A 25,756-nucleotide genomic window follows, 5' to 3' on the forward strand; every position below is an offset into this window, starting at 1 on the left:
AACAGTCATTGGGCACAGTGGAAAAAAAAAGACTTGACAAACAACAGAGGAAAAGGTACGGACTAGCGACCGATGTATCAATGGTGCTCTCCAACCATCCGCATCACCGTATTATACACATTACAGGTCATTGCATAGTTGGTACATGTAATAGAACAACTGGGTGCATGGACCATACACCTTCACAAAATCATCCATCTGGAAGGAGAATAAAAATCCAGAAACAAAAGAAAAAAATAAATGAAGTAAAGGAATGTAAGAGTTAAATTGGTCACATCCACTGGTGTGTTCAATTAAAAACAAAAACAAAAAAACTTTGCGAATTTGATTGCACCATAAATATCTCAACTGCTTAAAGTAAAACTCAGCCATACTCCTTTTTTTTAAACTGACGTATGGCGGAGTTTTACACTGAGCAGTCAATCTCTTTAGTTTTAGTAAGTGTTTTTACGGCGCTTGCAACACAATAAGGTCATATGAGTGACAAAGAATAGAGGCGTTACAAGAGAATACCAAACACAAAATAGAAGGACGGGAGATAACGACAATAGATGTTTGATAGGAAAGAAGGAGCAAGCCCCACCAACCACCAACGGTCAATCTCTACTAGAGTGCGAGGAGTAGAACACACAAACGCACATTGCACTCAATAAAAAACATATAACTAGGTCCATAGGCAACTGCATACAGTAGACAAGTGAGATCACAGGAACACATACATCCGCTGTATAGTTTTAGTAAGTGTCTTACGGCACAAGCAACACAATAAGGTCATATAACATCAGCTGTATACACTAGTAGAGAAGTACGATCAAATACATCAGTCGTATACAGTACAGAAGTGAGATCACAGGAACGCATACATCACAGATTTCCCCTGAACAGCAGTGTCCGGGATAGGAAACAGCATGGCCATTGAAACATCAAACCACTTAGCCAAAGTTGACTACAAATGTATCTGTTATATCTGCAGAAGAATATAGAATGGAAACGGAAAATTAACACTAAGGAACACTTGGTTCCAACATCAACGTTAACTCAAAAAGTAAACTAACTTCAAAAAGAAAGCAACTTCGAAAAGGAAAATAACTCACAAAGAAGAGTAAACAACTTTCAATGTTAACAGGCTCAACGCCAAAGCAGAAAAATGGAAATCAAATTGCAAGTCAAAAGTCAAAAAAGTTCCATCAAGATCAAAAACAAAATTTGACGGAACTTTAGATTCTTGGCCTGCGAGATGTTTGGGAACAACATGATCTGAAGAGAACTACCCCAGCATCATGCGGTAACCTTAAACAAAAGTCCACGCCAGGTAAAACATTTCAATCATGTCAGTTGCAAATAAGAGAACAAGTCTGAACAAAAAATTTGCAAGAGGTAAAACATCCCAATCGTGTCGGTTGCAAAGTGATCAAATCTTGGGTGGGGGTGGGCAGTTGGGTTGGGAGGGGTACAACAAAACCAAGTAAAACATTTTAATGATGTCGGTTGCAAAGACAAGTCAAAAAAAAAATCTCATTTCAAGAGAACACGACTCACCATCTTATTCCGACTCGTCATCACTTCATGTTAACACAATGTGAGAGATACGAACGCAAATTCAATTTGCTTCCGTGGGAAACATGAAGCATTGACACAGGCTGAACAGGCTGTAAAATCTAAAGACCCGGCTACTTTGCCACACAACGGATACCACCACAATACCACCACCGAAGAAACTCCCACAAACCGCGCACCGTGCACGGGAAACGAGAGCATGTTCGTGGCTGTGGCTTTATCTCAACATTATACAACAAAATGAAGTAACTGACAGTTTACTGAGCAAAAGAAAAATACAACTGCACATAGTGCAACCTCTAAACCCTCCCTCTCCCTCCCCTCCCCACAAAAAAAAAATCTAACCCCAAACAGAAAAAAAATTTGCACTTTAAGATGGGCAGCACTCTGGGAAAATAATTTGTCAATATTTTTGACAATACCCATAGATACCTTGGGCATCCTTCTTTAGCGTATATCTATAACTTTCCCAATCATGATCAAATTAGTTGTTCAAAATTACCCTGCAGTATTGAGCACGATTTAAGAAAAAGAACGAACAAACAAAAATCCCATCGAAGAAAAGAAATAAAAAATCCCATCCTGGAAAAAAATAACACCATTCCATCCCACCCCTTCAAAAAAAAATATTCAACATTACCGGTACCAAAGAAAGGTGAAGGACAGCAACTGATAAACAAATATTAAAATAGAGTTAAATATATTGGCCTGGGTGTTAAAAATCGCCATCAAAGACCAACAAAAAAGTATCATGCAATACTAAAAATGTAGTACCTATTCTACAACAAACTTGCTCCTCTAAGACTGATAACCCAACGCAGATCGTAAAAGTACATAAAAATACATTTACAGTTACAGTCTCCCGTTTCCAGCAGTATGAAAGAATTCTAAAAATCGTGATGAGGAGGGAGGAATGTATAAAACAGAGGAATCCCACAGTCCTTCTGAAGACCCCAAGGGTGGTTTTTCCTCCATATTTCACCTACCTGTTACAAAATCTTTTAAACGAAGGTATACAAGCTTACTCTAAAGTCTGTTTACAAGTGTTGAAGACGCTTTCAGAACACAATATCCTAAGCTATAACCAAAAATTGCTCGAAATTTGACAACCAAAGATTAACAAATTTTAAGAAGGGTAAAATTTCTTGTAAAGCGATATTGTCCACACCTGGCACAGCTAAGCATATTTGTCTTTCATAGAGTATAAATTAAATGCTCGAAGCGGATAGAAAACAATTAGAAATTATTTTAAAAAGAATAAGTTCACATAGAAACATTTTCAGTGTCTGGAATTCAAATACAGCACATTGCTGTACTCCAGACAAACAAAACTGCACAAAATGTTCGTAAATGACTTTTTTCTCTCAGAGCAACGCGCAAGTAGAATAAACACAAAGGAAAAGCAACACAAATGGAATCAACACAAATGGAATCAACAAAACAAAAACAAAAAAACAACACTCAAGAGGAAATTTAAAAAATCAGTCAAACATTTTTTAAAATGCAAAAATGTTTAGACCAGCGTAAGAAAGTATAGATCTACATGAAAATATTGATCAATAAACAAGAGTGCATTACTCGGAACAACATTGACCAATGAACGAAGTTAGAGAGCACAGAAAATGTACAACTCTGGCCAGTGTCACGTAACAAAGAGTAGCCAACAATACTGACCAATACAAAAAGTGAGAGAGTAAACTGAAGACGGAAATGTGCCGATTCAAACGCAAAATGAAGTGAGCAGTTAGTGGTGAGGTGTTAGTAGTAGACAAAAAACAAAACTTAAAAACACCCCAAAGAATTACAGAAAGATTAATAAAGTTTGATTTAAATTTAAATGGAAGCATCATATCTTAGCAGGCATCATGTATCATGTACTCTGGGAGGGGAAGGGGGGGCACGGATGCAGACCCCGTATTACACAGAAAAAGAGACAAAAACTATAGACTATATCAGGCACCTGCTCCGTATACCCCAGCCAGCAACAAAATGCTGACAAAAAACAAATAGGAAAACTTTTTCTTAAATTGGCCCAAATAAACAAAACCTACAACAAGGATATGTTATACATAACAACTGCATTGAACCCCCGTCAACAAAATTTAAATTATTAAGGAGGCCGGCTGCCCATCAGGGTCAACTCGAGTCTCACTGGGATACAACACTCCACCAGAGACAAAAACATTTTTGAAAAAAAGTTTCCCCATTTCTCGCATTTGCTGTCTGCAATGGCAAAGAGAAATTGCTACACCACAAAATGTCCGGTGTGCAACAAGTGGCAATAATACAAACAATGAGGAGGTGATGAGACCACCAAACGAAACAAAAGCCAGATATGCCACTTATGCAGACAGCTAATGATTTAAAAAGGCGCCATAAAACAATATTGTCTACATCTCAACTTCCGTCATCCGTTATCTTTTCACAATGGCAAAAGGCGGAGTCTTAGATGGAGCAGTCGATCTGAGCTTAACCAAATTGTCCCCCTTCATCCTCCTCCTTCCCCTCCCACTCTTTTCACCCCCCACCCCCACTCCAAATGCCACATGACATGGGCTGTTAGCGAGGTAAATGTTAATGTAAAACATAAACAGCAGTGAGTGAGTTGACTTCCAATAACATTTGTAACACAACTTCCAACTCACACACCCACACACACAGGTCTTGAAGAAAAATTTTTCTTAAAAATCAGACCACTTTTACGACTGAGACAAACACCCAAAGGAAAGAACAAATGCTCTGAGAGAAAAGCACGGAACAAATTTCTAGGTCATGAAAAGGACTTCACACATACAGGCATTTACATCAATTCTTCCAAGAACTATATATAGGAAATATTTGTTCCTTAAACGAAAAATGGAAATAAAAAATTTTCAGTTTGATAAGCTGAAAACAATAGTACATTCGCATCCGCACTGAAACCCTTAGAGATAGAAAAGTTTCTAGATAAAGTGTATGTAAAAGATTGTCATGCAGCACAAATTAAAAAAAAAATTATAATTATCCACAAGCTAAGATGTTCCAAAGAGTTTTGTTGATACTGAAAATCTATAAAAACTTCTCAACAAAATTAATTGATTCTCACACGGTACCATGCCTTCACTTTAGACAAGAACTGAAAAAAAAAAAATTTGGTCCATCCAATTCCAAAGTCAAGGCACTCACAAAACAAAGGTGGAAAAAAAAGGACCGCAAAGAAAAATGTGAACTCCTGACCCCGTTACCGTTTCACACCACTGCATGTCTGAGTGATAAAACATGAAAAATTCGATTCATTTTGAAGAATAATGCAGAAACGGACTAACATCGGTGAAATCAAATCTGCCGAATTAACCCTATATCAAGGCCAGCCAAACTTTTTGTTTTGTGTAAGGCCCCGAGTAGTCGAAATAATAGCAACAAAAGAAGGCATCGCCGTGTCAATTGTATAGATGCTCATTAACAACAATGGGTCAAAATAATTGCGTCGCCACAAAGTATAAAGCGATTTCATTACAACAATTTCAGTAGCCACGGGTAGGAAAACTCAAGGCAGTTTGATTTCCACACAACATTTGTCACACACACACACATCGCACTTTCTTCATTACAAGTCACTCATTTTCACATCATTTCATCAAAGGCCACTGTTTTAGTAAGATTTTTCAGGCACTTGCAACACAATAAGGTCATATAAGTGCCAAAGATGAGGTGTTTCAAGAGAGTAACAAACAAAAAAGAAGGAGAGATGGTGGGGACACTAGATGCTTTATAGGAAGGAAGATGCAAAACCCTGCGTTTTCCCATCACTTCCAACAGAGACAGGGAAGACCTGTGAGTTTGTGAGCACTAAGAGACAGGAATTGGTGGAGTGTGTGAGCCACCTAGAAGACTGCGTTTTGTGTGAGCAATTACAGAGACAGCGAGGACTTTGTGTTATGTGGGACCGGTTAGAGAGACAGATAAGACTTTGTATTGTGAGTGAGTGGTTTGAGAGACAGCGAGGACTTTGTGTTACGTGTGAGCGGCCTAGAGAGACAGAGGACTTAGTGTTGCGTGTGAGCGGCCTAGAGGACTTTGAGTCACATGTGAGCTGCCTAGAGAGACAGAGGACTTTATATTACGTGTGAGCAGCCTAGAGAGACAGAGATGACTTGGTGTTGCGTGTGAGTGGCCGGTGCTGTCTCATCGAGTCCGGGGCGTGCTGCCAGTACCAGCAGGAGCGACAAAGGTACTTGAAACAGAGCAGGTCCCGGCAGAAATAGTTGCCCTGGTGCGAGTTACACAAGCTGCAGATGGCATCGCCGAGATATGGGTCCACTTGCAGCTGATGGAAGGGAGAGAGAGAGGGAGAGTTTGAGTAATGTTTTAGTATGGAAGGGGGGAGAGGCGAAAAAAAATTCCAGTTGATTGCAACAATCTAGACCATTGGATGTTTGTCTTTTGCTTGAGTAGGTGTTTTACATCACTATCGACTCAGTTTTGGTTATAGACCATTGAAGGCTTCAACAATGCCTATCAGGCTGAAAAAAAAAAATTATAGATGTTCGAATCCCCTATCAACAACACAATTCAGAGCAGCCCAAGCTGGGAGGCATACAACATCCAAGAAGATGGATAGGCGATGGGAAGACTTGTGGCCCTTATTTGGTGAAGAGTGTGTTTTAGTGAGCATTTTGTGGCACTTGCAACACAATAAGGTCATTTAAGTGTCAGAGTTACAAGAGAGTACAGGCCGAAGTGCTAGAACTCAAATGGCTGCTGGATTGGAAAAGTAAAGTAAAGTAAGTACAAGAGAGTAACACAGGGAAAACAGGAGGACAATAGATGTTTGAGAGGAAAGAAGGAGCAAACCACACAAGTGCACCCGCTAACCACCTGCTGGGGAAAAAAGCAAAAAAAAACCCTACAAAATTTAGAATGAGAAAATGAGAAACAAAAGAGAGAGAGTACAGAAGTAGTACCTGACTGTGCCACCCTCTTAAGACCCCAAAGGGGAAAAGAAATAATTTTTTTTTAAAAGTTGGATCCATCTGATACCTTTTTTGTAAACTTGGGCGTCTTGATTTCCACAAATGCAGCTTGCACGGCTTTCATGTAGCTTTTGCGACTGCTGAATGTAACACGGCCAGAGCCTGAAATATAATGAACAAAGTTTAGTTTTAGTTTTAGTAAGAGTTTTACGGCAATAGCAACACAATTACATGTAGGTCATATAAGTGCCGAAGATTTGAAGTGTTACTAAAGAGTAAAAAACACAAAATAGAAGGGGAGATAAAGAAGATACATTTTTTTTATAGGAAAGAAGGAACAAACCACACCAGAGCACCCACCAACCACCAACAAACAATGTTTGAGTACATTATATTTTGCAGCATCATCGACACAATTTGGTAATGTGAGCACCATAAAAATGTTCCTACCATTCATATTTGTAACAACTTACTGATTTTCATGTTTGATTCAGTGGGTGTTTTACCGCACTATCCACAGTTTTGGTCATTAATGACTAAAAGTTTGTTTTAGTAACTGCATTAAGTCGTATGAGTGATAAGGGCTGGATGGCAACAGAAGTGCAAACGGGACATCAGGCTTACTCTGCTCACCTCTCTACCTTCAACAGCACAAAGTCTGCTTCGACTATCAAGGCCCCGCGGAAATAGCAGTTCACAAGAGAGTGACAAATGACGATAGTAAGGATGAGGAAAGAAGAAGCAGCAGTTCCCCGTATGTTGTTCTGGCTCAGTATATATTCTGTCAGTAGATTGTTTTTTCTATACAATTCAGTTTCTTCCATTAACGGGAGGAGCGACCCTAGAGGACCATTTTCTATGTTTGTTGCCTCTATGTTTGTTGCCTGAGATGAAATCTAAGTACACACATATATAAGTTAGGAATAGTATAATCTCTTGATAAGCAATTTTATTTTGGCATAATTACAGCGGTTGCTATGGAAACGGCCGCTATCTCGAAAATAAACAATGAATATCAAATCCTTAAGGCTTTCTTATTTACTGACCCTATTTGACCAAATATGGTGAGAGTATACCTGAACCTGACCCTATCAGCGTAACAGTGAGTTTTATTTTCAATACGTGCAAAAGTTAAAAAATATGAGAATTTTCCAAAAGTATAAAATAACTTTTCTAAATTCAGGTTGCGTAATCGCTTGTTAGTAGAAAAGGTTTTTTTCCGCAAATATCTGTTACATTGATGGCAAAGCCATCTATTTTTCCTGAAAGTTTCGTGTCAAAAGGATGAAAACAAAGAAAGGAATAGGGAAAAAATAGCAAAAAAATGACATTTTGCCAAAAACAACAATTATTGTGAAAATTCCACCAAATTTCAATGGCAATTTACGAGGAGAATAAAGACTCAATTGTCTCCATGCTATTTTTAGACAAAGAACAGGTTGATCTTCAAAAATTAGCTAATATCTCAAGGTGCATAGCCTCACCCAAAATCGGCAAAATCACGGGTTCCCCTTAAAGCAAGGATCTTTATTCCCTTTTCAGCTTTAACAAAAATTTTACAGCATTTGCTGTATACAATTTTTAAAAAAACAAAAAAACTATTGTGTTTTACCAATGGGGTACTTGTGTTTATCCGTGTCGATGCCTGCGTAGACGACGTTCCCAAACAGGTCGCTCATGATTCGGCCCAGAGCCTCGGCCGTGATCATCCCGTGCAGGGCCCCGACAAACACTGTCTTGTTCGACTCCAGACGCTGCGAGGGCTGGAACACATGGTTACTGTCCGCCAACACCCACGGGATGACCTGCACCTGGAGATGGATTCATTGATTGGTCGATTAGACACACAGGTTGATAGATTGATTGATTTATTGGTTGACTGATTGATTGATTGATTGGCTGACTAGCTGATGGGCTGATCGATTGGTTGAGTAGGTGTTTTATGGTACTATCGACTCAGTTTTGGTCAGGATCTGGGGAGTTGAGTAGTTTTAGTAAAGAGTTGAATGGCACTTGCAACACATTAAGGTCATATAAGTGCCGAAGATTAGAGGTGCTACAAGAGAGTTTAGTTTTAGTAAGAGTTTTACTGCACTCGCAACACATTAAGTAAGATTATATAAGTGCCGAAGATTAGAGGTGTTACAAGAGAGTAACATGTTTGATAGGAAAGAAGGAGCAAACCGCACCAGAGCATCCGCCACCCACCCACATCTGGGGAGTTTTGGTTAGCACCTGGGAAAAAGAAAAAACAAAGATAAATTCTCAATCGCATCCCACTAGGCAGTAGGCTATCTACCTCTCCCAACACCCGGAGGTCCTTTTCAGTTACTCTGTTGGTCCAAACAGCTCCTCCTGTTGTGCGTTAGTTTTAGTAAGAGTTTTGTGGCACTTGAAACACATTAAGGTCACATAAGTGCTGAAGATTAAGTGTTACAAGAGAGTAACAAACAAAAAAGAAGGAGGGGAGATAAGGACGATAGAAGTTTGATAGGAAAGTAGGAGCAAACCGCACTAGAGCATTCGCCAACCACCCACATCTAGGGGCATCCTGTTGACTTCCTCGGTTGGTCTAAATAGCTTCTCCTGTAGTGTTTATAGGGAAAAAAAAATCAAAAAAAAAATCAATCCCATCCCACTTGAAGTCCATTATTATCTATCATATCCTGGGCAGTCCTGTTCAGTTGTATGTAAACACTGCATGTATTTTTAAGCCATTGTCCTATTTTCATAATATTGGTGTTTCGACAATTTTGATAATTTAGGAGGCGGCTTCCAGCTTCAAACTCTGCCTGTCATGGCCAACCCGGGCTGATTAGTTTTAGTAAGTTTTTTACGGCACTTGCAACACAATAAGGTCATATAAGTGCTGAAGATAAGGAGAGACAAGAGAGTAACAAAAAAGGATTTCGTTTCGTTTTAGTAAGCGTTTCACGGCAATTGCAATACAATAAGGTCACGTAAGGGCTTAAGACTAGGTGTTACAAGAGAGTAACAAAAACAAAAAAGAAAGAGATAACAGCGATAGACGTTTGAAAGGAAAGAAAGAGCAAACCCCACCACAGCACCCACCAACCACCCACAAGATTTGTTTTGTTTTAGTAGAGGTTTTTACGGCGCACAAGATTAGAAGATTTTTTGCTGGGTTTTTTTTGTGTTTTGTTACTCTCTTGTAACACTTCTAACCAACAAGATTAGAAGTGTTACAAGAGTGGTTATAGTAGAGGTTTTACGGCGCTCGCAACTGCATAAGGTCATATGAGCGCCAGAAGATTAGAGCTGTTACAAGAGAGTAACAAACATAAAAAAAGAAGAAGGGGAGATAAGGACGATAGATTGATAGGAAAGAAGCAAACCACATCAGAGCACCTGCCAACCACCCACAGTTACAAGAGAGTAGCAAACACACACACACACAAAGAGAGATTACACGGTCGTTTAGTGCAAGGAAGAAGTAAGACGAAACAACAACAGAGAGGGGAAGTTAATGACTAGGGCTTTCCAGTAGCAGCACCCTTCAACCACCCGCACAACGACGCAAGAGCATGCTTTCTCCAAACACTTGTTACACTCCAAACACTGGCCCTCTAGGACAATTTTGACAACATAAGTTTTACGATGTTAAAAACAATCAGGAAACGACAAATGCAGTTTTTGGGACACCTGAGTAGACATAAGGGTCTTGAACATTTAGCTCTCACTGGCAAAATTGAGGGCAAGCGAGGCAGGGGTAGGCCCAGAACAACATACTTAGGGAACCCAAACAAATGGGTAACAGGAAAAGATCAGGGAAACGTAGCTTTTCTGAGAGCATCCGAGCAAAGGAATGAATGGAAAATCATGATCGCCAATGTCTGTCGCAGATCTAGCACCGGATGATGATGATGAAATTTTACGACACCATCAACACAGTCAGGTTTGCCAAATTTGCACTGAAGACACACATGTAACAGGTTGACTGGAAAACAAAATATATGTGGATTACCACCTCTCCGTCCCCGTCAGAGTTTTCGGTCAAAGCTACTCCTGCAACAAACGCCCGATCTATCAAAGAGGGGCGTGTTTGAAAACAAGTTTTACAGCATTGAAGACAAAAGCAATAGTTTGATAAACAAACACAAATTAATTTTAAGTACCACAACTCAAAATACATCTGTGTTCGCCACCAATCTGCTCTTGGGGAATCTGTCTGGTCCATCAAAGAGGGGATATGTGTCTGTCCATTTGAGTACAAGTTTTACTGCCACATCAACACAATTTGGTCCATCAGACTTGCATTGGAGACAAAAGCCAACAGTTTGATGTACAATCACAAATGATACTTAAGTACCACAACTTAAAATACACCTGTGTTAGTCGCTGATCTGCTCTTAGGGTGAGAGCCTGGGTCAAGAGGGGATGTATCCGTCCAATTTTGAGTGAACATTTTACAGCACCATCAATACAATTTGGCTCACCAGGCTGGAACTGAAGATAAAAGCAGCAGTTTGAAAGAGAAGCACAACATTTCAGCTTGTACCACATCACAAAATACATTTGTGAGGCAGCGTGGTGGAATCAGGCTCTCATCAATTTTTGAGCATGTAGAGTTATTGGTATCATCTTAAAGCTTGTTCACTTGTGTTTATTTGGATTAAAAAATATCCATTTATCTTTAACACAAGTTGAGATATTTGCAAATGAAGGAGGTAGGAGTCACCTGTTTTCAGAGGTAAAATTAGCTAGAAAATGGCTGCCAAAGATAAGTTATTCCCTTATCTTTAGAGTCCGTCGTAACTGAAAATGTACATTTTTTGTGCCTTTAATCAACGTTTTTCAGAAAAATCCACACAGAAATGAGTTCTTTAATGGGCATGAAAGGTGTTGAGCCAAAAAACAAAATTTGATAAAAATTCGCAAACCAACAGAAAAAGCAAGTTTCTTCACTTTGATTATTTTGACGAGAGCCTGATTCCACCACGCTGCCTCACATCTGTGCATTCCACATGCCTGTTCACATAAACATCTGTTCTGTCCATCAAAAAGGGGGGTATCTGTTCATCTGTGTACACGTTTTACGGCAACATCCAACACAATTTGGTCCACCACACTTGCATTGAAGACAAAAGCACAGTTTGATGTACAACCACAAATGATTCTTAAGTACCACAACTAAAAATATACTTGCGTTGTCCACCAATCAGCTCTTAGGGTGTCGGCCTGGGTAAAGAAAGGAAGTGTCTGTTCAATTTCGAGAGTATATTTTACGGCAACATCACAATTTGGCCCACCAGGCTGGAACTGAAGATAAAAGCAGCAGTTCCACAGAGAAGCACAAAATAGCCAGTACCACAACACAAAATACATTTGTGCATTCAACATGCCTGTTCATGGGAAACCTGTTCCGTCCATCAAAGAGGGGATTCGTCTGTTCATTTGAGCATACATTTTACGGCAACATCCAACACAATTTGGTCCACCAGACGAAGACAAAAGCAACAGTTTGACAGACGACCACAAGTGTCTTTTAAGTACCACAACTTAAAATACACCTGTGTTTGTCACCAATCTGCTCTCAGCGTGTCTGCCTGGGTCAAGAAGGGATGTGTCCGTTCAATTTTCAGTAAAAGTTTTACGGCAACATCCAACACAATTTGGTCCACCAGACTTGCACTGAAGACAAAAGCAACAGTTTGACAGACGACCACAAACGTGCATTAAGTACCACAACGCAAAATACACCTGTGTTTGTCACCATTCTGTTTTTAGGGCATCTGCCTGGTCCATCAAGGGGAGAGATGTGCGTGTTCATTAAAGTATGCGTTTTATGGCAACATCCAACACAATTTTGTCAACCAGGCTGGAACTGAAGATAAAAGCAGCAGTTTGACAGAGAAGCACAAATGACTTTTAAGAACCACAACTTAAAATACACCTGTTTGTCACCAATCTGCTCTTAGCGTGTCTGTCTGGGTCAAGAAAGGATGTGTCTGTTTAATTATAAGTACAAGTTTTTACGGAAACATCCAACACAATTTGGTCCACCAGACTGGTACTGAAGACAAAAGCAGCAGGTTGACAAGCACAAAATTTTAGCCAGTACCACAACACAAAATACATTTGAGCATTCCACATGCCTGTTCTTGAGACATCAGTTCGGTCAATCAAAAAGGGGATGCGTCTGTTCATTTGAGCATACGTTTTACGGCAACATACAAAACAATTTGGTCCACCAGACTTGCATTGAAGACAACAGCAACAGTTTGATGTACAACCACAAATGACTCTTAAGTATCACAACTCAAACAACACCAGTGTTTGCCACCAAACTGCTCTTGGGGCACCTGCCTGGTCCATCAAAGAGGGGATGCCTCTGTCCATTTGAGTATACGTTTTTCGGCAACATCCAACACAATTTGGTCCACCAGACGTGCACTGACGATATAAGCAACAGTTTGACAGACGACCACAAGAGTATTTCTAAGTACCACAACTCAAAATATACTTGTGTCGTCCACCAATCTGCTCTTAGGGTGTCGGCCTGGGTAAAGAAAGGAAGTGTCTGTTCAATTTTGAGTGTACATTTTACGGCAACATCAACACAATTTGGTCCACCATGTTGGTACTGAAGATAAAAGCAGCAGTCAGACAAGCACAAAATTTCAGCCAGTACCAAAACACAAAATACATTTGTGCATTCCACTTGCCTGTTCTTGGGACATCTGCCAGGTCCATCATGGGAAGAGATGTGCATGTTCATTTAAGTATACGTTTTATGGCAACATCCAACACAATTTGGTCCACCAGACTTGCACTGAAGACAAAAGCAACAGTTTGACAGACGACCACAAGTATGTAATAAGTACCACAACTTAAAATACACCTGTGATTGCCACCAATCTGCTCTTAGGGTGTCTGCCTGGGTCAGTAAAGGATGTGTCCGTCCAATTTTGAGTACAAGTTTTAGGGCAATATCAACACAATTTGGTCCACCAGGCTGGAACTCAAGACACAAGCAGCAGTTTGACAGAGAAGCACAAAATATCACTGACTATCACAACACAGAATACATTTGTGCATTCAACATGCCTGTTCTCGGGACATCTGTTCAGTCCATCAAAGAGGGGATGCATCTGTTCATTTGAGCATACGTTTTACACCAACATCCAACACAATTTGGTCCACCACACTTGCACTGAAGACAAAAGCAACAGTTCGACAGACAAACACAAGTGTATTTCCAAGTCCACAACTCAAAATATACTTGTGTTGTCCACCAATCTGCTCTGAGGGTGTCGGCCTGGGTAAAGACACAATTTGGCCCACCAGGCTGGAACAGAAGATAAAAGCAACCGTTCGACAGAGAAGCACAAAATAGCCAGTACCACAACAAAAAATACATTTGTGCATTCCACATGCCTGTTCTTGGGACATCTGCCTGGTCCATCATGGGAAGAGATGTGCGTGTTCATTTAAGTATACGTTTTATGGCAACATCCAACACAATTTGGTCCATCAGGCTGGAACTGAAGATATAAGCAACAGTTTGACAGACGTTCACAAATATTGTTTTAAGTACGACAACTTAAAATATACTTGTGATTGCCACCAATCTGCTCTTAGGACATCTGCGCGGGTCAAGAAAGGATGTGTCTGTTCAATTTTGAGTACAAGTTTTACGGCAACTTTAACATAATTTAGACCACCAGGCTAGAATTGAAGATAAAAGCAGCAGTTCGAAAGAGAACCACAAAATATCAGCCAGTACCACAACACAAAATACTTTTGTGCATTCCACATGCCTGTTCTCCGAACATCTGTTTGGTTCATCAAAAAGGTGAGTATCAGTTCATCTGTGTACACGTTTTACGGCAACATCCAACACAATTTGGTCCTCCAGACTTGCATTGAAGACAAAAGCAACAGTTTGATGTACAACCACAAATGATTCTTAAGTATCACAACTCAAAATACACCTGTGTTTGCCACCAATCTGCTCTTGGGGCACCTGCCTGGTCCATCAAAGAGGGGATGCCTCTGTCCATTTGAGCATACGTTTTTCGGCAACATCCAACACAATTTGGTCTACCAGGCTGGAACTGAAGATATAAGCAACAGTATGACAGAAGAGCAAAATATCAGCCAGTACCACAACACAAAATACATTTGTGCATTCCACATGCCTGTTCTTAGGGCATCTGCCTGGGTCATCAAGGGGAGAGATGTGCTTGTTCATTTGAGTATACGTTTTATGGCAACACCCAACACAATTTGGTCCACCAGGCTGGAACTGAAGACAAAAGCAGCAGGTTGACTGAAATGCATAAAAACAAGCCAGACAACCACAACTCTAAAATACAGTTGTGCATTCCACCAACCTGCTCTTGGGACATCAGCCTGAACCTTTTTTTTTTTTGGTAAGAGTTTTACGCCACTTGCAACACAATTAAATTAGGTCATATAAGTGGCAAAGATTAGAGGTGTTACAAGAGACTAACAAACATAAAAAAGAAGGAGGGGAGATAAAGACAACAGATGTTTGATAGGAAAGAAGGAGGAGCAAACCACACCAGAGCACCCGCCAACCATCAACCCTGAACCATCAAAGAGAGAGAGAGGAGGTGTATGTTTAATTGGAGAGCAAGTTTTATGGCACTGTCAAAACAGTTCGGTCCACCCTGCTAGACATTTCGTACACGTCAGGACAACACGAAAACTGCTCCTGACGATCTACAACCGACACCAAACTATACAGTAGGGACTGGGAGAACACCTACAGATCTTTTTTTCTTTCTTTTTCATAAGAGCTTTACAGCACTTGCAACACAATAAGACCATATAAGTGCCAAAGATAGGTGTTACAAGAGAGTAACAAACAAAGCTGGAGAGATCAGGGCGATAGATGTTTGTTTATTTTAGTAGAGGTTTTACGGCACTCGTAACTACAAAAGGTCATATGAGCGCCATAAGATTAGAGGTGTTACAAGAGAGTAACAAACATAAAAAAGAAGGGGAGATGAGGACGATAGATGTTTGACAGGAAAGAAGAAGCAAACCACACCAGAGCACCCGCCAACCACCCACAGAAGGAGAGATCAGGGCGAAAGATGTTTGATGGGAAAGAAGGAGCAACTACAGATATTTAACCAAAAACAAACCATACAAACAGATTTAGTGCTGGAAAAAGTAAGACAGACAGACAGAAACAGAAAGTCAAAAAGTAGAACCTACCAGCAGTGGTGTTCTCAAATCACCTGCGTGTGGTTCGGAGAAACACCTTGGATTAGTTTTAGTAAGTGTTTTATGGCACTTGCAACACAATAAGGTCATATAAGTTTTTTTCTTGTTTTAGTAGAAGTTTTACGGCACTTGCAACACAAGAAGGTCATATGAGCGCCAGAAGATTAGAGGTGTTACAATAGAATAAAAACATAAAAAAAGGAGAAGACGATAGTTGTTTCATAGGAACGAAGAAGCAAACCACACCAGAGCACACGCCAACCACCCACAAGGTCATATAAGCGCCGAAGATTAGAGGAGTTACAAGAGAGTAACAAACATAAAAAAGAAGGAGGAGAGATAAAGACAATAGACGTTTTATAGGAAAGAAGAAGCAATTACCACACCAGAGCACCCGCCAACCATCCACAACACCTAGGTATCTACAACCAACACCAAACCAACCAAGACCTCAAAAACTGGCACCAAACCAACCATGAACTGTGTGTTGGTTCAAGGAAAACCTGAAATAACTACAGCCGACATCAAACCATATCTGAGCGGCGTTAAGAAAACCCATAAATCAAAACCCACCACAAGTTCTGGAGAAAACCTACAGGTCAAAAATCGACAGCAAACCATGGGTCAGTTGGTTTTTTCTTAGTTTTAGCCGAGGTTTTACAGCGCTCGTAACTGCATAAGGTCATATGAGCGCCAGAAGATTTAGAGGTGTTACAAGAGAGTAACAAACATAAAAAAGAAGGGGAGATAAGGATGATAGATGTTTGATACGAAAGGCCTGAGAAAATCTTAAGAAGTGTAACAAAGACACGAAACAAAATGCATTAGGCTCTGCTGAGATAATCATATTGTAATTTACAACTGACGTCAAACTATAAGGCCGTGGCTCAAACAAAACCTGCTTTTGTTTTAGTTTTTGGTTAGTATTAGTAGAGGTTTTATGGCGCTTACAACTGCATAAGGACATATGAGCGCCAGAAGATTCGCGGTGTTACAAGAGAGTAACAAGCATAAAAAAGAAGAAGGGGAGATAAGGATGATAGATGTTTCATAGGAAAGAAGAAGCAAACCACACCAGAGCACCCGCCAACTACCCACCTGCTTTTGTTTGAGCAATAACCATTTTATGGAACTAGCAACACAACTAAGTTATATAAGTGCCAAAGTTTAGAGGTATTACAAGAGCATTAAACAAAAAAAAAAGAAGTTTTAGTAAAGAGAAACAAATAGATACAATAATGGTCATTGTTTCATTTTGGTAAGCGTTTTATGGTACTTGCAATACAATTTGGCCATGTAAGTGCTGAGAATTAGGTGTAACAAACACAAAAAAGAGCAGTTGCCAATCACCCACATAATGGTCACCTTGTATGAACAAAGAGAAGCGCATTGACGCAATAATGGTCATTAAGTGCTGGGAAAAAGTAAGACAGACAGACACCAACAGAGGGAAAGTAAAGAAGTAGGACCTATCAGTGGTACCCTCCAACCACCCGCACAAAAAAGAAGGAAGCAAGATAGGGCCCATAGATGAACAGGAAAGAAGGAGCAAACCACACCAGAGCACCCACCAGTCACCCACTTTTCATGGACAACTTGTAAATCAACAATAGACACTAAACCGGTGGCATCAGGCGCTAAAATGAGTCACGACGCAGTGGCATCAGGCGCTAAAGGCACTAAAATGTGGCATGATGCGGTGGAATCAGGCGCTAAAATGTGTCACGAAACGGTGGAATGGGACGCTAAAATGAGTCATGATGCGGTGCTGGAATTAGGCGCTAAAATGAGTCCCGACACAGTGGTGGCATCAGGCGCTAAAATGAGTCCCGACACGGTCGTGGCATCAGGCGCAAAATGAGTCCCGACACGGTGTGGCATCAGGCACTAAAATGTGTCACGACACAGTGGAATCAGACGCTAAAATGAGTCATCATGCGGTGCTGGAATTAGGCGCTAAAATGAGTCCCGACATGGTGGTGGCATCAGGCGCTAAAATGAGTCCTGACACGGTGGTGGCATCAGGCACTAAAATGTGTCACGACACAGTGGAATCAGACGCTAAAAAATTTTTTGGCATGTGGAGTTAGTTTTATCTTTAAGCTTGTTTATCTTGCTTTCAAAGAAAAATTACCCATCTATCTTGAATAGATATCGCGGTATTCACAATTGAAGGAGGTGGGTGTCACCTAGTTTAGAGGTAAAATTAGCGAGATTTGGCCACCAAAGTTTGGTGACTTGCAAAGCTATGATCAACATATTTTAGTAAAAATCTAGACATTAATGTGGGTTTTTGTGCTTTAAAAAATTTACTTTTTATTTTTAAGTGTTTTACAGCGCTTGCAACTATTAAAAGGACATGTGAGCGCGTGTGACAAAAAACTTTCAGTAGGTAGGACATGTTGAATTTTGCTCGGGTGGCGGCTGAAGCCTGCTCAATGGGTTTTTAATCAATATTAAAAGTGTTGAGTCAAAAAAATTACATTTGAAAAAAAAATGCCCTAAGGCCATAATAATGCAGATTTCTTTGATTTCATTATTTTGACGAGCGCCCGATTTCACCAAGCTGTCTCACATATTCTCCAGAAGGTGAGAGGGTGGAAGATAGGACATGGGTTATATTTTACCTGTTAAAAACAAATCCTTGAGAATGAAAGGTAGGCAAAGGATGGTTTTATGAGTTACATTTGTACCCATTTTCCTTGTTTGATAAAAGTTTTTTACACCACTTACAACTGCATAATGTCATAATCTTACCTCTTTAGAACGCATCCTCCTGGAAGAAATTTTGTAGAAATAATCCCCATTGCTGAAGTCGTGGGTGCAAGCCTGCAGCAAAGAGCGCACAGACTTCTCCACGTCAAACAGGAGGTGTACGTAGCCTGGATGAGGGAACAAGAGTTAAAGTTTTAATATTATTTCAGTTTAGTTTTAGTAGAGGTTTTATGGCGCTCACAACTGCATAAGGTCAAATGAGCGCCAGAAGATTAGGTGTTACAAGAGAGTAACAAACATAAAAAAGAAGAAGGGGAGATAAGGACGATAGATGTTTGATAGGAAAGAAGAAGCCAACCACACCAGAGCACCCGCCAACCATCCACGAACAAGAGTTAAAGTTTTAATATTTCAGAACAGAGGAGTCCCCTTAAACATAGTTAATCTGAAAACTGACCGCGGTAAACCGAAAGGAAATAAAATCATCAATTTTTTCTTCTGCATAGTTCAGTAAGAGTTTTACTGCACTGGTAATTGCATAAGCTCAAGTTGGTTGCATTCACAACACTAGAACAAATCTTGCTCAAATCTTTCAAATTTCTACACTTAAAATATTTCCTTAGGTTTGTCCAAAGTTGGGACATTCTGTTAGTATGTGTCTAATGGTAAAATCTGTACCGCATCCAACAGAAAGGCTTCCGTCTCTGCAAGTGGCATTTATAGGTCAGGGAGAAATGTTTGAGATTGTCCGGGCACACCACACCAGATCCTTTGCATATCTCTGTCAGTTTAGTTTGGTAAAACTTGCAGGGCATTAGCATCTGCATAATGTCATATTAGTTCAAAGAATGTTTTGGTTTTTACTTTGCAAGTCAGAAAGGTTGACATATTTCTAAAAATACATGGTAACATTCAGTTCTAAAAGAAGCAATTCACATTTTTTTAAAGGCACTGTTTACATTTTGGAGCCAAGACCAAAGGTCATTATAAAAATCAAGAAATCTAATGGGATCAAAGATAGAGAACGTATTCTTTAAATTGGTACATTCAACAAAATATTTCCTCCAGGCCTCTATAGAGTCCAGTATTTCTATTAGTATATGTGAGGCAGCGTGGTGGAATCAGGCTCTCGTCAAAATAATCAAAATGAAGAAACTTGCATTTTTCCGTTGGTTTATGAATTTCTTTCAAATTTTTGTTGTTTTGGTTCAACACCTTTCATGCCCTTTAAAGAACTCATTTCTGTGTGGATTTTTCAGAAAAGCGTTGATTAAAGGCATAAAAATGTAAATCTTCAGTGACCAAGGACTCTTTTACTAAGGAAATAACTAATCTTTGGCAGCCATTTTCTCACTAATTTTACCTCTGAAAATAAGTAACTCCCACCTCCTTCTTTTGCAAATATCTCGACTTGTATTCAAGATAAAAGGATACTTTTTTCATCCAAATAAAGACAAGTGAACAAGCTTTAAGATGATACAAATAACTCTACATGCCCAAAAATTGACGAGAGCCTGATTCCACCACGCTGTCTCACATATGTCTGTTGGTAAAGTCATAGTAGAAACTAGTTCACAGAGACCAGCATTTGCCAGAAAGTGGAAACTGAAGTGAAAGCAAAACTTGCCATCTTTTCCTGGCCATTCAATCTTGAGATGTCCGTACTTGCTGAATGCCGCCTGCAAACCAGCTGTGGATAAACAGCAGAGAGGTGTTGTGTAAGATGTGTTACAAGAGGGTAACAAATATAAAAAAGGAGAAATCAGGACGACAGATGATTGAGGGGAAAGAAGGAACAAGACCACACCAGAGCACACGTCAGCCACCCGTTGGTTTTATTTTTTTTTAGTAAGAGTTCTACGCCACTTGCAACACAATAAGGTCATACAAGTGCCGAAGATTAGGCGTTGCAATAGGGTAACAAGCACAAAAAAGGAGAGATCAGGACGATAGATTTTTTACAGGAAAGAAGGAGCTGACCACACCAGAGCACACGTCAACCACCCACTGAGTAGGTGTTTTTCGGCACTATCAACACAGAAACAACAATGTGGGAGTAAATAAGTAGGGATTAAAAAATTGCATCTTCCCAATCATCAATAAGGTGGATGTTTTTTTAGTTGAAGTAAGAGTTTATTGTGTTTGTTATAGTAAGAGTTTTACGGCACTTGCAACACAATAAGGTCATATAAGTGCCGAAGATTACAAGAGATTAACAAACAAAAAAGGAGGACAAATAAGGACAATAGATGTTTGATAGGAAAGAAGGAGCAAACCACACCTGAGCATCCACCAGCCACCCACACACAGTGGCTGAAACACACCCAGACTAAACATGTCAGAAATGACAGTCACAGCGACAGTGTTTTGCCCCTTTTTCTACTGAAAGCATGGCTGCCTTGCTACCTCAAAAAGAAATTTTTATCATCACATTTCACCTCCTCTCTTCTGAAAAAGTTTCGAGAAAGTTTTTTTTGTCAGCGTAACCAATTGAACAATAAATAGTCATTCTGAAATTTGAATTCTAATTTATTCAAAAACTAGTAACAGTTTCGAATTCATTTTTTCACACTAGTTTGGGTAACTAATCAGGCTTTTGATTTAGCAAATAAAAAAACGTAGCACCAAAATGAAAAAAAAGGCATTTTGTCATGCTTACGGCAGAATGTGTGGCTGTCTTAGACAATTTTGACTGTACTCACATTCAGTTATATCCCAGGGCACGCCTCCCAGAAAGACCTTGGGCGAGTAGACCGGGTTCTTGTGGTTTCTGGGGGGCAGGTGACCACTCCAAGTACAACTGGCCTCGCTTACAGCTGACACACACACACACACACACAAGTTGAGTCAAAGTTTAAGTACATTTAATTATAGAAAAGAGTTTTCCGGCACTTGCGAAATAATAAGTTCATATTAGAGATAAAGAATAAATTTTGTTTTCAGTATTAGTAAGAGTTTTACGGCACTTGCAACACAATAAGGTCAGATAAGTGCTGAAGATTAGAGGTGTTACAAGAGAGTAACAAACACAAAAAGAAGGAGGGGAGATAGATTTTTTATTGGAAAGAAGGAGCAAACCGAACCAGAGCACTCGACAACCATCCACTTAAATTTTGTTTCAGTTACCATTTTACAGCACTTGCAACATAATGTCATGTAAGTGTCAAAGATTAGGTGTTACAAGAGAGTAACAAACAAAAAAGGAGGGGAGATAAATAGGACCCAACAATAGCACCCTCTAACCACCCGCAAAGTAAGACTCACAATTGTAAGAATCAATCTACAGATATTTCAATTATAGTAATAGTTTTATGGCACTTGCAACACAATTAGGTCAGATGAGGGCCAAAGGTTATGTGTCACTAAGGGAGTACAATACAAAGAAAAGGAGGATCGAATAGGACAGCAAATGTTGGATAGGAAAAAAAAAAGAGCAAACGCCACCACAGCAACCGCCAACCACCCACATCTTCAGATATAAATGATAACTTATCTTGTATGTCTGTTAGAGGAAAGAGAAGCACATCAACACAATACCATTTATGATTTTTAGCGCAGGGAAAAGTAAAGGCAAGACAGACAGACAGACAGACAGACAGACAATGGAAATGGTGGGAGAGAAATGAAGTGAGAAGACCTATCAGTGCCACCCTCCAGCCATCCCCGTCTATTTCTCACCTGCGGCGTTTCTGTGCAAACGAGCTGCCCTGTCGATGGCGTAAGGGTCAAGGTTTGCAAAATACGAGGAAGGGGCAGAGCGCTCCATCACAGACCGAGAACGCGAGGAACTAGGGGTTCTTCTGGAAATAAAACAAAGACAAAATTTTTAAAAGTTGGTGATTGAGGGTACATTTTTATTTGTTTTAGTAAGAGTATTACAGCACATGCAACACAATGAGGGCATATTGGTGTCAAGAATTAGGTGTTACAAGAGAGAAATACAAAAAAAACCCAAAAAAACTAGGAGAGATAAGAACAACAATCGTTTGTTTTAGTAAGAGTTTTACAGCACTTGCAACACGATAAGGTCATAAAAGTGTCGAAGATTAGGATTTACAAGACAGTAACAAACACAAAAAAGGAGGAGAGATAAGGACAATAGATGTTTGATAGGAAAGGAGAAGCAAACCACACCAGAGCACCCACCAACCACCCACCGATACATGTTTGACAGGAAAGAAGGAGCAACCCACACAAGAGCACCCACCAACCACCCACTGTCGTAAAGTGAACAAAATGCCCATCCTTATTTTAAAAATTGAAAACAAAAAACCCCAAAAAAACAAGAAAACCCCAATCACCCTACAAATAAATTTCAATATATCACTTGCAACACAAATAGGTCATATAAGTAACATACAGAAAAAAAAAGTGGATACATAAGGACAACAGGTGTTAGATAGGGAAGAAGCAAACCCCACCAGAGCGACCACCAACCACCAACTTGCTTTACAAGTAAGAAGAAAACACTCTTGTGATACCTCTCATCCTGGCATTTATTTCTTATAATTCATAAAGCTATCTTTTTCTCTTCCCAACAGCCGAAAATAGTGTAAGTATTAATGTTGCTGCTAATGTTGCAATAAAATAGAGACATGAACTTCTCACTACTGAGGACACATCAGGTCGCACTCAGATGGCGTAAAGAATTGTGAGGCGTGCAGACAAAATGAGTTACTTCTCGCAATCCACAAATGATATTGGCCAAAAATCGACACTCCAGGTCAAATTTGCAGATTTTCTATTGATGCCACATTCTTTAAGTATAACAGGCCTTTTATTATTTCATACTTATAAATTGTAAAAACTTCATCTATAAGCGTGATGCACTTATTTTCATTGGGCTTGAATCTGAGAAGTAACCTAGTCAGCACGCTTCACAATAATATTGTGTATGTGCCTGGAAAAGCAAAGGGGTGAAAAGGCCAAAAAAGTTGTACCGGGTCAAAAATTGAGTTCCATCAAAAAATATATGTTTAACAATTTCTTCATCTTTCATGACAAAGTGCTCCAGGTACATACACAGTTACTTTCATGACAAAGTACTCCAGGAACAAACACAGTTACTTTCATAAAAAGGAGTTCCAGGTACACATACAGTTACTTTCATGACAAAGTGCTCAATGTAACACAGACCTGCGGAGCACATTGTGAGCGTCGAGGAAAGCCAGGGTACCAGAGTAGTCCGCCTGCTGGTTACGACCACTCAAGTCCATTCGACTCTGAAACACAAAAATAAATATTTTCATTTGGAAATACAATTGCCTTGGAGTACCCTCAGTTTGGTTTTATTAAAGAGTTTCACAGCGCTAGTTGATAGAGGGTATGTTAAATTTGTCTTAGTATGAGTTTTAGAGTGGAACTTTAGAGCACTTGTTCATGGAGGATTTATAATAATTTATTATATTTATTTTAATAAGCTTTTTAAAATATTTTTTTTGGTAAACATTTTACAGTGCTCGCAACTGCATAAGGTCATATGAGCTTGCCGGAGGCACGAAACATTTTCAGTTAGGAAATTTTGAATTTTGCTAGGGTGGCAGCCAAAGCCTACTCTTATCAATTTTGGACAACCAAGGGATCTTTAACAAGTGCAACGTGCACACAGGACTGCATAATGCTTAGGTAGCGATGTGGTCATTAGAGCATGATCAATAGTATATAATAGTAATATGTGAGGCATCGTGGTGAAATCAGGTGCTCGTCAAAATAACGAATTCAAAGAAATTGGCATTTTTTGGGCCGATGGGCAATTTTGTTCTGATTTTCTTTTTTTGTCTCTACACCTTTTACGCCCATTTAAAAACATTTGTGAGAATTTTTCTGAAAAACGATTAAAGGCACAAAAAATGTAAATTTTCAGTTTCCATGGGCTGTCAGGCTATCGAAGTTACCAAGCTTTGGCGGCCATTTTCTCGCTAATTTTACTTTAGAAACCAGGCGACCCTGACCTACTTCAATCTAAAATATTTTGACTTCTATTCAACATAGATGGATATCGTTTCCCCGACAGAAAGGCAAATGAACAGGCTTTAACTGATTCCGTCCATGATTTTTTCAGAATCTGGACAGAATTATTTTTCCCTATTCAGTTTTAGACCTGGGGTGCATCTAATGCATTACTGTGAAGCGCTAATCACTGTAATAGGTATTGTCATATACTAAACTGATGGGAATAAATAGAGGAATGTGTTTATATCAATAACAATGACCTATAATCTGTTTGTACTGCATTTTCCTTCAGACAAAAAAGAATGAGAAAAAAAAATTGCGCAACAGCTCTTCGAAAATTTCGACTAACCGCATTTTCTCAGCTCTACAAGTCCTTATAATCCATAGGAATCAGCACAACATTGTAGCGATATCACCCTAGCACACATTTATGCAAGAATTTCACAAATTTAGTTGAATATCTTTCTTCTAAGGGCCTTTTTATTATACCATGCCCCATGTTGTTTACCCTTAGATCTAGCCTACATCGCAACAACAAAACAACGATTTTTGCAAGAATTTCGCGGAGTTTCGATCGATATTGGTGCTCAGAGATTGAGGTCAGGTTTGTTTACAAGTTCTACTTCATTTCGACAACTTAAAAAGTCGGAACTATGTTAAAAAGTGCACATTTGTTTCGGATTTCGTTGAGCCGCTCACAGCGGTTGAATGGACGTAGCGGAAAAACTCAGAGCCGCTGTCAGCGGCCGAATGGACAGAATCAGTTAAGATGCTACCAATAACCCCGTAGGCCCAAAAATTGACGAGCACCTGATTCCACCACATCGTGACACATACGTTTTAAACACGGCACTTATGACACAAAATTCAGTTTCGGAGGAAAAGAAACGCGTTCAAACAAAGTCCCTCCCCATTAACACAATTTAGACTAGTCGACTCATTTGACACACAGACTGACCATCATATCAATGACAGAAGAGCTCTCGCCCACTTGAGCAGCTGGCATAGAGGCGTACAGCACTTCCTGAGGGGATCTCGGTGGCGTGAGTGGCGTCTGCAGCGGGCTGGTCGAGTTGATAGCGCGCATGCCCTGAGTGTGCTTGGAGAGCAGGTTCGAGTACAGCTTCTTTTCAAGGGGCGACAAGGGCATTATTTCGTGGGGAGGGCTCGGGGGCAGTGCTGTGTTCTCTCTGGAAAGAAAATATTGAAAATGTTGTAAGTCCGTTTTAAAACACTACCGATAGAATTCTGAGTATGAAATTTCGATGGACTAATTCGAAAAATCATTTTTTTCTATTTTTTACTTTAGTAAAGATTTTACGTTTTACGGCACTTGCAACACAAAAAGGTCATAATGGTGC

At 39.8% G+C, this 25,756-nt stretch overlaps 1 protein-coding gene across 1 annotated transcript in view; it reads right to left on the bottom strand.

Moving 5' to 3' along the window:
- Positions 1–4,326: 4,326 nt before the first annotated feature.
- The window catches only part of CPEB (cytoplasmic polyadenylation element-binding protein isoform 1), a 29,714-nt gene continuing 8,284 nt past the window's right edge, over positions 4,327–25,756 (bottom strand). The window contains 9 exon segments of the mRNA NM_001204538.1: positions 4,327–5,863; positions 6,577–6,671; positions 8,122–8,320; positions 18,486–18,610; positions 20,071–20,133; positions 21,146–21,259; positions 22,122–22,243; positions 23,580–23,665; positions 25,354–25,585. Of these exon segments, the coding sequence (NP_001191467.1) occupies positions 5,672–5,863; positions 6,577–6,671; positions 8,122–8,320; positions 18,486–18,610; positions 20,071–20,133; positions 21,146–21,259; positions 22,122–22,243; positions 23,580–23,665; positions 25,354–25,585 (1,228 nt within the window). The 3' untranslated portion in view covers positions 4,327–5,671.

Source organism: Aplysia californica, unplaced genomic scaffold (genome assembly GCF_000002075.1).
Source record: "Aplysia californica isolate F4 #8 unplaced genomic scaffold, AplCal3.0 scaffold00374, whole genome shotgun sequence".
NCBI lineage: Eukaryota > Metazoa > Mollusca > Gastropoda > Aplysiida > Aplysiidae > Aplysia > Aplysia californica.